General features: G+C 41.2%; 1 protein-coding gene across 1 annotated transcript in view; it reads left to right on the top strand.

The window, feature by feature from the left end:
• The first annotated feature begins 5,410 nt into the window (after positions 1-5,410).
• METTL24 (methyltransferase like 24) overlaps positions 5,411-13,910 on the top strand; it is a 184,184-nt gene continuing 175,684 nt past the window's right edge. Inside the window, exon 1 of the mRNA XM_049771207.1 lies at positions 5,411-5,704. Within this exon, the coding sequence (XP_049627164.1) occupies positions 5,411-5,704 (294 nt within the window). The remainder of the gene's footprint in view (positions 5,705-13,910) is intronic.

The raw sequence follows: 13,910 nt of genomic DNA, 5'->3' as shown, positions 1-13,910 counted from the left end.
TAAGACTCTGATACCAACAATAGCTAAAGTGTGAAAAAGTTTCACCGGGACCTTGAGAATGACTGGAGTTGGATAGACTGGTATGCCTGGAACCCAGAGTCTGTCTTATGCCAATAAACTTCTGGGGTGAGGTCTTTTTGTAATCAGGTCAAGGATTTCTTTTTTCCATTTTCTCTATTTTTCTGGACCTATGCAAACATTAATGATTACCACTATCACACCTTTACTATATTTTTTTACTCTTATCCTTTAAGGAAAAAAATACAACTTACTGAACTTAAAAACAAATTACTGTAGTAGAATGCCTGTTTCAAATACAGGTAGGGGGTGGGAAAGGGGGAGGGGGTAATGTTGCACTGGTGAAGGGGGTGTTCTGGTTATGACTGTAACCCAAATATGATCATGTTACTTAAATAAAAAAATGTATTTAAAAAAAAGAGTATGGCCCAAAATCGCCATACAGTGTGGAGTTACTAAGACTTTGGAGTCATAACTCATCTTGGACTTTGTATGATTTTAAAGAATCTGAAATATGCCTGTCATCTAAACAGTGAACTGAATGGGAAATATACTATTCAGAAGGCGTAGAAGCCAAATTATATAGCCCGGATGGTATGAAAATGCAAGTGGCAGGTGTTACTCTATTGTATGAAATATTGTTGACAGAAAATCAATTTGCAAATATTCAGACATAAGCAGCTTTACATAAAGAAATCTTAAATTTAATTAGGGATATTGCATTGTCATCATGGGAAAAAATTGATTCTAATAGCATTGGTAGAAGAAACTTTTTAAAAATTACCCAAGGCCCTTATGAGTCATATGCAGAGTTTGTAGGTAAGATTAAAGATGCTCTGAAGTTACAAGTCGAAGATGAGGAGATGAGAAACTTCCTAGTAAAATCTTTGACTTATCATAATGCAAATTTGGCCTATAGATTAGTATTGAATACATTAAATGAAAAGGCAAATGTGAATCATTTCCTTTATGCCTGTCGGAATGTCTGTGGGGAACCCAACCCCCACCCCACTTAGACTCAGTACAAACCTTCCACAGACCCTTGTTTTTATCCCCCAGAATCAGGTACCACTCAATGGTGGGATCAGATACCACCCAATGGTGGAAGCAGAATCAGGTACCACCCTAGGGTGGGGGCAGAATGCCAGGTCACACCCTAGGGTAGGGCACAATCACCGATCAGGGTAGGGTCAGTAACACAATAATCCCATAAAATATTTACATACACAACAGTGGATGACAATCTATCTCTATTCCTTGGAAAATCTGGTTACTTGTATTTCCCATTGCAAAATAGTCATTTTGTGAAGGTGTTTCTGTTAACTGCCCCTCAATCTCTGTCCTTTCTGGAAGGCCTATAATTAAAAGGGGCTGGAGAGATAGCATGGAAGTGGGGCATTTGCCTTGCATGCAGAAGGATGGTGGTTCGAATCCTGGCATCCCATATGGTCCCCCATGCCTGCCAGAAGAGATTTCTGAGCATAGAGCCAGGAGTAACCCCTGAGCACTGCTGGGTGTGACCCAAAAACTGAAAGAAAAAAAAAGTTGTCACACCAATTTTGGTAATAGCATGTTGTTTCAACTTTAGTTCTCTGAACATTGCAGTTTGGATAATTCTTTGTTGTGGTAAACTGTTCTTGGCATTCAAAGATGTTTCACAACATACCTGGTCCCTGCCTGTTAGTTATCTTCCCTAGACCTCACCTGTTATAAACATCCACAAATGTGTTCAGAATTGCCAAATGTCCCAAGATGCAAGATTACCCCTAGCTGAGGAGCGTTATCCTGGAGGATGTGTACAAATGGAAATCTAGCAACTGAGCAAGGGAAGTGTTCTGCTTTGCTCATTTGTAGAGGAACTGGCAAGGATAGTATAATTTGTATTCAGATAAGAGCTTCTATGTGATTTACTGACCTGCATTGTTAGATAAAGTATCTTGATTCAGCCTGTTAATGAATATCTGCATTTTTGAAGCTTAGCCCGAAATGACTGAGACAAGTTCAACTTTGTATAAAAAAATATCAACAAAAATGGCAAAGATCATGAATAAAAGGTTGCTTGTCAGCTGGCAGCTATCAGTTAGATTTGCTGCTCTAGCCCATCAACTAACCCGTATCACTATTCATCATCATACAGGACACAGGGAAATGTTTGGAAGTTAAAAATAAGAGATTTATTCCTGGAAAATGAATGGTACCACATACAAATAGATTTGCTATTATTAAAAATACATTTAAAACAACTGTAAAAGATAGAAGACAACTTAAATATTGCTTTCTTATTTGTATTTTTCCCATAATGAAAATATCCTTCAAGAACCATAGAAATGAGACAAGGGAAAATATGAGGTCATCTTGCTCACACTCTTCAAGAGCTACACTGTTCTGTGTGCCTCTTCTCTGCACCCCATCCAGAATTTTATTCAATAACCGCCTTTTAATACTATAGGCCAAATGTGTAGAGGGTGTAAGTTACTGATATTCTTACTCTTTGAAAGAATAGTGGCGTCGTGTTGATTTAATAAATGTGAAAATTTCTAGCAAAATCTCCATTAGACATCAATAATCAAGTTTATAAAGTATAAAACAAATAATTTCTTAAATAACCTTACACAATTATACAGTTTAATAGAATGCATTTGTGGGGGATATTAAATCTTAATGATTGTTTCTTGCAATTATAGAGTTTCTTCTAATTTTCCAGAATACTATGTAAGAAAAATTTACATCTCTTTATATTTGTTTTCTTATGTTAACCAACAATTAGATTTTGTATTTCAAAATAATGTGCATAATAAATATCATTTTAATCCCATAAGTCCGTTGGGCTGACTTATTTAGGTGAGCATCATGAAATATTTTATGCAATCTTTGTACTCCTATTAATAGTGAAGTTCACTGACACACAGGCTCAGAGAGGTTTGTCCAAAAGCTAATGCTTCTGAAAACTAGATAGATCCCTGATTCAACACACAGCTAGGCGTGACCCCTCTTAGCATGTGAGGTTTGCTCTTAAGAGTTTGTGTCAGGAAAAATATTTCCTTGTGGGGCCGGAGAGATAGCATGGAGGTAAGGTGCTTGCTTTGCAACTAGAAGGTTTGTGGTTCAAATCCCAGCATCCCATATGGTCACCCGAGCCTGCCAGTGGTGATTTCTGAGTCTAGAGCCAGGAGTAATCCCTGAGCGCTGCGTGTAACCCAAAAACAAAACAAAACAAAAAAATTTTTTTCCTTGCTTGGATTTTTTAAAACAGGGCCTATCTGAAATCCAACAATGGCAGCAGCTTCCAGGAAAACCACCAGCAACCACCAAAATCAACCACTAGGGAGCATCCAAAAGCTCGAGCAGAATTGTCTAGAATGGGCCAAAAAACTGAGATGTTTTGTTATACCTAGAAACAATGTGCTAGAGTTTTGTACAGTGATAAAGAGTAAATTTGGTCTTATTTAAGCCTGGGGTATTTTACAGTGGAGAGCTCCCCGTGGAAAATAACAAACATTCATGGTATATCTGCTCAATGAAATACTATGCAGCTGTTAGGAAAGATGGAGTCATGAATGTGGATGGATATAGAGAGTATTATGTTGAGCAAAATGAGTCAGAGGGAGAGGGATAGACATAGAATGATCACATATTTAAAAAAGAGACATATCAATATGTCAGTAGCCAGAGACGTTAGAGATGAGGGCCAGCAGGACCAGTCCATGGGAGGAAGCTTGTCACAAATAGCAGGGGAATGCAGTTAGAGCAGAGATAGTATGACAGTGATAGTTGGAAATGATTGCTCTGGACAAGGACTGGGTGTTAAAAGGAGATTAAGTGATATTCATGAAACCTCTTCAATAATAATATTGTAACTACCGTGTCTAAAAGGGAGGAGAGAGAGAGAGAAAAAAAATAGAAAGAGAGAATGTCTGCTACAGAGGCAAACAGGAGAGGATGAAGGAGTGCAGGAGGAAAACTGGGTACATTGGTGGTGGGAAATGTGCATTGGTAAAGGGTCTTGCACATTGTATGACTAAACTTCAACCATGAACAGTTTTGTGTATCTTTTATGTCTCACGGTTAACCAATTAAAGAATTTACTTATAAAAAGAAAAAAGAGGGGCCGGAGAGATAGCATGGAGGTAAGGCGTTTGCCTTTCATGCAGGAGGTCATTGGTTCGAATCCCGGCGCCCCATATGGTCCCCTGTGCCTGCCAGGAGCAATTTCTGAGCCTGGAGCCAGGAATAACCCCTGAGCACTGCCAGGTGTGACCCAAAAACCAAAAATAAATAAATAAATAAATAAAATAAAATAAAAAGAAAAAAGAAAATAACAGACATTCCAAAGGGACTGGCTCTATATTTGGTCTCTTGTCCAGGCTGTAGGCTGTTCAGGGGAGAAGAAGCCAGGCCAGCAGGGGTAATCTCATAGAAGCATGAAAAATACAAGCATAAACCTTGAAAAACAAACAAGCAAAAAGATATGTGGTCACAACTAAAAAAAAACAAACCCAAACCTCCAAAGGGCTGTGGGAAAGTATCCCAACCATTGAAAATGGAACAGTGTATACTGGACATTAGGCTGTGAGCGTTCAGCCTGATTAATTAAGGTCAAGATGGTGATGAAAATACCAGCTGGGGAGCATTTTGCCGCGAGATAAATTTGTCCCTCTGCATCTCTGCAAGACAGCAGGGAGGTGTGTGTTTGGAGCTAAATTAATTTGATTTACATCATGCCATGGTAACTTCTGTTCTCTTTCCCTGCTGTCAGATCTTCGCGAGCTTTCTCCCTCTCTCTGTCTCTGCACCCCCACACATTTCATAACAACGGAAAGCATGGGTTGGCATCAGGCAGAACATTAGACATGGAAATAATTCTAATGTGACTTGGCTGCATTGACTGTCCGCCTCATCCACCACTCCCCTTCTTTCTTGAGGGAGAGAAGTTGTAAACTCGAACATAAGTGCTTTATTTTTATAGTTTGTTTAAGGGCACAAACCGCTTGACAATCAGAACTTGTGGGGAAACCTGACAGTGCCAATCCTTAGGAAACGAAGCTTTAGCCCAGCATTCTCTTAGGAATGCGCTTTTCCAGGGCCTGTAGCTTCTCACCTCCATAAAGTCTTGGAAGCCGGCCTGGAGGGCTCCTGTGCAGAGACAGCCCTGAACCACTGGTCTAGGAGCCCCTCGACCCCAGTAGCGGCCTGGGCATGAAGGCAGGGCAGGATAAAGTGACTCAGAGGCTTTCTCGGACTGAAGGCAGGGAGGCGGGACCGAGCTCAAGCCCCGGCCGGCCCTGAGGGGGAGTTCCTGCTGCGGGCAGTGCGGGCCCCAGGGGCCAGATCCCGGGTGCAGACTTGGTGCTGCGCGCGGGTCGCCAAGCGCAGCCCTGGGCCAACCCCAGGGATGGGGAGAGAAGTGCCACCCCGCAGAGGCTGCGGCACCCTGCGCCGGTATCTGTTCGGAGCCGCGCTGCTGCTGGGCCTGCGGCTCTGCGCCGAGCTACGGCGCGCAGCGGCTCGGCCCCCGACCCGGGGAGCCCCTCCGGGACCCGCAGTCGCACCGCCCGGGCCGCACTGGCAGCGGGCGTCCGGCCCGCCGCGCGGTGCCAGCAGGAGGCAGGTGACCTACGTGCGCAGCGGGCGCCGCGCGCCGATGGAGCCGGGCTGCTGCGCTCCGCGCGGGCATCCCCGCCGGAAGGTTAGTTGCAAACGGTGCAGACTTGGGCCCCTGCGACCCCAAAGCCTCTCTCACCCGACCCTATCCTCTTGTTTTATCTCATCTGGGAGCGCACGTTTCTCACGCTGCCACCCTGGGACCGCCCAGAAGAGCGCCCAAGACTTCTCTAACCTCTGAGCAATTCTTAGCTGGTCTCAGCTTTAGATGCTCAGGTACAAGGGAGCATTGGAGACTGAGTCACTTGGTAGGCAACAGACCGTGCTCAACAGCCACTGTGTGCCCCGATCCTCGGGCGTTCCGTAGTGAAGGACAAAGCCCTACGTTGGGCTATTAACCTTCAGCGAGAGAAGCGGAGAAAGGACTTGTGGGTTTGTGTATGTTCTCTGCTTATCCCAGTTCCCTTGACCCGGGCAGCGGGTGCAGGTTATCCTCCGTGGATTGCCTTTTCCACCACTTTCATAGCTCAAGCAACACCCTGTGTGGCGCCGCCGCTGAATTTCCCTGGAATTCCACCCCAGGGGCAGGGCTGCTAATGCTGGGTGAGAAGTGAAGTCCCAGCACCATTAAATGGGGAGTTAATTGGAACCTTGGGGACTAAAGGAATCACCCTGCTTGTTTTACAGCACTTGACTCTTACCTCATTAACTTCTTGGCTTGCACCTCACTGAGTGGTCCAAATTTTAATCTGATTGTTAAGCCTCTGGACTTCAGTCCTCCTCCTGGAGTTCAGTAATTTACAGGTTAACTGGCAGTGAAAAGAATCAGAGCTGCATGTATGAGCTTGCCCAGCCCTTGCGTCCATCACCCCCAACCACACCCTAGGGGGTTTCTTTTGCTCGCCTTTTCTCTTTTAGTCGTCCCTCCTCCCCAGTATCCTCGCATTCCTCCTCTGAAACCCGACTTCTTGGGGGGAGGGAAGAAAAACTCTTCCAAGCTGCTGCTGCTCCTCCTCCTCCTCTTCTTCTTCCTCCTCTTCCTCCTCCTTCAGTTCTCAATAATATATCCCCTTAATCTTCACAGTTCTTCTTCCTTTGCTGTGCTTTCTACTTACTCTTCCTGCCCCCCCCCTTTTTTCCGTTTGAATCATTGCTCTTTTTATCAATGCCATCAGTGTTATACACAAATTGGTCTGAAAAAGCCAAATTGTAAAACATTAACTTGCTTTACCTGAAAGAAGCAGCCACTTCTTTCTGCCTCCATGTCCAATTTTCATGCTTCACATTCAGCCCACCATGGTGAAGGGCTTACCAGGGGCAGATGCCTAGTGTTGCTGGTGGTACAACGTGAGTTCAGGTCTAGTGGATGAGGCACTGGGCACAGACTCTCAATAATATGACAGTGACTGCTGCTGCAAAGAATCTCTTAGGCTCTGCAAAATCAGGACCCACTAAACAGTAGGAGACATTTGACCTAAGACAATATTTTCATGAAGTTTATGGTATTTTATCCTTTTGGATGACCTTTAAATATCCACTCTCAACTCTAGACCTACATGTCAATCTATTTTGTTTCTATTGTTTCTGTTATCACTTGTTCAAGAATTAAATCTCAGTCTCCATCTCAGACAAAGTAAGACCTAGAATGATCTAACAATCCTAGCTGAAGCCTGGCTTCCAATAGAAAGGCTTGGAGTGCACAGTCTCGGAGACTGGGAAGGCAAGTTCCACTATACCCACTTACTCTGTGTCTGCTGCCATGATGCTGGCTGGAGCTGGTGGTGACTTAGAGAGGGCAGCAGAATGGAAGTATAAGAAGTGGTCGGTGTCTGGAGACTTTAAAGGAAGATGAGGAAAGAGGAGTTTTGCTATTGTGGCTTCATTTCTGTAAATTAATTTTTTAAGACACTGTTTTACATAATTCTTCATAATACTGTTATTTCTGTCATTCAATATTCCAACACCAATTCAACCACCAATGTAACATCCCCTCCACCCTGATCATCAGTTTGTCAACCTCCTTGAATCCTGCCCTTTGAATGGAGGAATATTTTACTTAATATGTTTGTGTATTCCTACTAGGAAATAAGAATTTAAAATATGGGGTGTCACAGAGTTGCATATGTGGCTACCTGGTCCACAAATGTGAGGATCTGCAACCCATATTCATTCCTTGAGCTTTGCTAATTCTTTTACCTTCTGGGCTCCTGTCTTTCTTTCCTTTGATCCATGTTTCTTCTATCCTTTGATGTCTTGGGTAAAGACCACTGTCTAGAAAGTTTCCCATATCAATCCTACTTCCAGTTCAAATCTTGCCTTAGGCTGAGATAATATGTGTTTGAATTGTGAGTTGCTTTGTGCTTGTTACAACCTGGCAATCCATTTCAGATCAAATACTTTCTCTCTATGTTGTTCTTGATTGAAAGGATCACACTGCACACTGTGACTTCTGGTAAATGCTTCACTTCTGAGAAAAAAAATGGAGAAAAAAAATCAAAGAATCTCACCATCTCAACTTATTATGTGTAAATTTTGATAACCTAAAACTGCAGGAGCAGGCCATTAGAAAGGTAAAATGGGACCAAATCAATAGGACAATGGATAGTAAATTTGTCTTGCAAGTGGCCTACCTGGGTTCAATCCCTAGCATTCCATTTAATCCCCCAAGCACCTCCAGGATAAACTCATCACAAAGCCCAGAGTAGCCCTGAGCTCAAGTTTTTTTTTTTTTTTTTTGTTATTATTATTATTATTTTTTTTTTGGTCACACACATTGATTGTCAGGAGATATTTCTGGCTTTGTGTTCAAGAATAACCCCTTATGTTGTACACAGAACCATATGGGATGCTGGGGATCAAACCCAGGTCAGCTGCATGCAAGAAAAATGCTATCCTCCAGTTTTCTGCACGAGGCAGCCAAGAAAGACTCAGGAGACATAATATTGTCAGAACCCAGCACAAGCCAAGAAAAGCCCCAGCAGACAATTTCTTCAGGGCTCTGCACAAGGTAGACTGACTTCGCCCACAAAGGGTGAAGCCTGAATCCTGCTGTGTGTTGGCACAAAAAGACATAAAAGGCTGGTGCTTTGCTCCCTGCCTAGTTTCCTGCTTTGCTCCTGGTCTGGTTTCCTGCTTTGCTCCTTGCCTGGTTTTCTGTTTTGCTACTTGCCTGGTTTCTTGCTTTTCTGTGTGGGGCAGCCAAGAAAGGCCCAGCGGACATAATTTCTTCAGGGCTCTGTAGAAGATAGGCTGACTCTGCCCACAAAGGGTGGAGCCAGAGGAGAGCAGCCACTCCACTTGGCTTCATGGCCACACACATTCACTAACTCGTGACCCCATCACAACACATAGTAAAATCAATGCTACAAGCATGTCAATGGGGAAACCACGTAGGACAATATCTTGCATAGAGGATGGAGATGGCATCTCTGATGATCTGACAAGTGCCAGCCACCTAATTTTCCTCTCAGATAGGAGTTAGAGAAGAAATATGGAGGATGTTTACAGAACTCAAGAGGAGCATAGATCAAGCTGAACAGACTACAAAGACAGAAATCAAAAAACTCCAAACTGAAATAACAGAACTGAAAACTCTGTACACAAAATGAACCTCAATAGAAAGCCTCTCCAACAGAGTAACAGCAGCTGAGGACAGAATCAACAATCTGGAAGATGAGATGCAAAACAACTTCATACAGCAGAGGAGATTAGAAAATAACCTTAAAGCAAATGATCAGACAATGGAAAAGCTACTCAAATAATGTGAACATATGAAAATAGAAGTATTTGATAAACTCAACAGAAAGTCCCAGAGACCCAGGAAGATAATCCTCAGGAAGAATCAACAGTAAAGGATATCATTACAGAGAAACTCTCACAGCTAAGGAGTGCAGGCCCAAAGAGTACCAGCTAAAAGAGACCTGAAGAAAAGCACCCCAAGGCACATTATAGTCACAATGATGAATCCCACAGGGGTAGAATGCTGAAAGCAGCAAGATCAAAAAGAGAAATTGCATTCAAAGGAGCATCCTTAAGATTTACAGCAGGCCTGTCACAAGAAACCCTCAAGGTATGAAGGCAGTGGTGGGATATAGTGATAAAACTTAATGAAATGAATGCTTCACCTAGACTATTGCACTCAGACTCATGTTCAGGTTTGAAGGAAGTATATATCACTTCAAAGATAAACAACAGCTCAGAAACTTTACAGAATGATAACCAGCCTTAAAAGAAAAACTGAAAGAAAGCTCTATTTTAAGGAATGACTTACCAACATATACACCAAACTTCTACACAAAGATGGCATTAAATCTCATGACAATTATCTCTCTCAACGTCATTGGACTAAATGCAACTATTAAGAGACACCGAGTGGCATAATGGATCAAAAAGTTGAATACAACATTTTCCTGCCTACAAGAAACACATTTGAATAGTCAGAACAAACATAGACTCAAAGGCAAAGGCTGGAGAAAATTCATCCAAGTAAACAACTCCCTTAAAAAAGCTGGAGTGGCCATATTAATATCAGCTGATGCAAATTTAGACTTAGAAAAGTTATAAGGAACAAAGGTGAGTATTTCATAATAATCAAGGGATATGTAAAACAGAAAGAAATCACCCTCCTAAACATATATACACCCAATGAGGGACCAGAAAAATATTTAATATAATTGTTGACAAATCTGAAAGAAGATATCAATAGCAACATAGTAATAGTGGGAGAACTCAACACTGCCCCTGTCACCTTTTGGTGGGTCAACCAAAGTGAAATCCAACAAGAATATACTAGCTTTGAAAAGAAAAATGTAAAAATGTGAACTAGTATATATATATTTATATATACATATATTTATATATACATATATATTTATAGGACACCCCATCCCCAGAAAACTGGATACACATTCTTCTTTAATATACATGGGTCATTCTCTAGGATAGACCACATACTGGCCCATAAAACAAATATCCATAAAGTCAAGAGGATAGAAATTGTACAGACTACCTTCTCAGACCACAAGGCACTGAAATTAGATGTGAACTACAAAGGGACACAGAAAAAAGACTTTTAACACCTGGAAATTAAACAGCTCACTATTGAACAACCAGTGGGTCAGAGATAAAATCAAAGAGGATATCAGAAGATTCCTGGAAACAAATGAAAATGAAGACACAAATTGCCAGAATTTATGGGACACAGCAAAAGAGGAAAATACTAAGAGGAAAATGTATTGCCTTGCAAGCACACATCAGAAAGGAAGATTGGGCCTATATAAAAAGCTTAATGACACAGCTTATAAAATTAGAAAATGATCAACAAAAGGAACCTAAAATAGGTAGGCAAGAAGGAAATAACAAAGCTTAGAGCAGAAATCAATGAAGTGGAAATCAATAAAACAATTTGAAACATTAACAAAAGCAGTAGTTGGTTCTTTGAAAAAATAAACAAGATAGATAAATTATTAGCAAAATTCACAATGTAACAGATATAGAGAAACTATAAATTTATAAATTAGAAATGAAAGTGGGAGATCACTACAGGTACTACAGAGATTCAAAGGATAATCAGAAACTACTTTGAGAAACTCTGCCACGAAACATGAAAACCTGAAAGAAATGGATAAACTCTTGGACTCATAATCTTCCACGGTTAAACCAGGATGATATGGCATATCTAAACAGACCTATCACTACAGAGGAAATTAAAATGGTAAAGTCTTCCCTTCAAAAAAAGCCCAGGACCAGAAGGATTCACTAACAAATTCTTTCAAACCTTTCAAGGGAACTACCAATATTTTTCAGGCTCTTTCATAAAATTGAAAAATCAGGAACACTCTGAAATATTTTCTGGTGAGAAACTGTGAGTGTGGCCTGTGTGTTTGTCTCCTGTCCTGTCTCCTAAACCTCTTGGGAGTAGGCAGAAATGGGCCCAGAAAATTCACTCACCCAGAGGCTCCAGAAGAGCACAGTTGCTGTTTCGCTAGGTGGCCATGCGCTCCTTCTAAGGAAAGAACGCCACTGCAACAAGAAGAAAAAATCACACTAAGAACTGAGCTGGATCACTGAAGCCCAGCAACTCTCCCCAAGACTGCATGCTTGCGCTTAAGATTTGATCCTGTATGAGGCTTCATCCACAGAGGGCTCCCCTTCCTTGGAGGAAAGTCAACCCACCCAGAAAGGGAGGAGCGTGGCAGCACACATTATTTAGCTAACGAATACCACCACAACACGTAGAAAAACCCACAATACAAGTGTGACAATGGGGAAACAATGTAGGCCAGCATCAGACATAGAGAATGAAGATGACAATTCTGATGACCAGAAAACGGCCAATGAATTAATCAATCTCTCAGATAAGGAGTTTAGACAAGAAATATGGAAGATGCTCAAAGAACTCAAAGAAACCATGGATCGAGTTGAACAGAACACTAATAAGAACCAAGAAAATATGAAGACAGAAATCACAAAAACTCCAAACTGAAATAACAGGTCAAATAACAGGCCTGAAAAACTCAGTAAGCGAATTGAATGGCAAAATGGATACGCTCTTCAACAGGCTAACAGAAGCTGAGAATAGAATTGGTGCCGTGAAAAATGAGATAAATAACAACTCCATACAGTGGGAGAGAATGGGAAAAAAAACTTAAAGCAAATGAATAGACAATGGAAAAATTAGTCAAAGAATGGGAACAGATGAAAATAGAAGTCTATGATAAGCTCAACAGAAACAACTTAAGAATCATTGGAGTCCCAGAGACCCAGGAAGAAAATTTCCAGGAAGAATCAATGGTCAAGAACATCATTAAAGAGACACTTCCAGAGCTAAAGAATATATGTGATCAAATCCTGCATGCTCGAAGAGTACCAACCAAAAGAGACCCCAGAAAAACCACTCCAAGACACATCCTAGTCACAATGACAAATCCCACAGATAGAGACAGAATTCTGAAAACAGCAAGATCAAAAGGGGAAATTACGTTCAGGCAAGCATCCTTGAGATTTACAGCAGACCTGTCACCAGAAACACTCAAGGCCAGAAAACAGTGGTGGGACATAGTGACAAAACTCAATGAAATAAATGCTTCGCCTAGAATACTGTACCCAGAAAACTCACTTTCAGGTTTGACAAAAAATACATGGTTTCACAGACAAACAACAGCTCAGAAACTTTACAGACTCAAAACCAGTCTTAAGAGAAAACTGAAAGACCTAATTTAAGACAACACTGAACAAAAGACACACCAAATTTTGATATAAAGATATAAATCCCAGGACAAATCTTTCTCTCAATGTCAATGGACAAAATGCACCAGTTAAGAGACATAGAGTGGCTAAATGGATCAAAAAACTCAATCCAACCTTCTGCTTCCTACAAGAAACACACCTGAATAGTCAGAACGCACATTGACTCAAAATAAAAGGCTGGAGAAAAATTATCCAAGCAAACAACACCCATAAAAAAGCTGGAGTGGCCATACTAATATCAGATGATGCAAACTATATACTCAGGAAAGTTGTAAAGGACAAAGATGGACATTTTGTATTAATCAAGGGATATGTACAGCAGGAAGAAATAAAAAATAAAAATCACATGATCACATCAATAGATGTAGAGAAAGCATTTGATAAGGTCCAACACCCATTCTTGATCAAAACTCTCAGCAAGATGGGAATGAAAGGAACCTTTCTCAATATAGTTAAGGCCATCTACCACAATGGAGAAAGACTAAGAGCCTTCCCTCTAAATTCTGGCACAAGACAAGGCTGTCCTCTCTCACCACTCCTATTTGGCATAGCACTGAAATTACTCGCTATAGCAATTAGGCAAGAAAAAGATATCAAGGAATCCAGATAAGAAAGGAAGAAAAGTCAAGTTCTCGCTGTTTGCAGATGACATGATACTCTACTTAGAAAACCCTAAAGACTCTACCAAAAAGCTTCTAGAATCAATAGACTCATTTAGCAAGGTGGCAGGCTACAAAATTAACACACAAAAATCAATGGCCTTTCTACACACCAATAGTAATAAGGAAGAAATGGACATTAAAAAAAATAACCCCATTCAAAATAGTGCCACACAAACTCAAATATCTTGGAATCAACTTGAATAAAAATGTGAAGGACATATACAAAGAAAACTATAAAACTCTACTCCAAGAAATAAGAGAGGACACGCGGAAATGGAAACACATACCCTGCTCATGGATTGGCAGGATTAACATCATTAAAATGGCAATACTCCCCAAAGCATTGTACAGATTTAATGTGATCCCTCTAAAGATACCCGT

Source organism: Suncus etruscus, chromosome 4, assembly GCF_024139225.1.
Source record: "Suncus etruscus isolate mSunEtr1 chromosome 4, mSunEtr1.pri.cur, whole genome shotgun sequence".
In the NCBI taxonomy this organism is placed as follows: Eukaryota; Metazoa; Chordata; class Mammalia; order Eulipotyphla; family Soricidae; genus Suncus; species Suncus etruscus.
The sequence above is the reverse complement of the archived record's forward strand: the minus strand, read 5'-3'. Positions and strand labels throughout refer to the sequence as shown.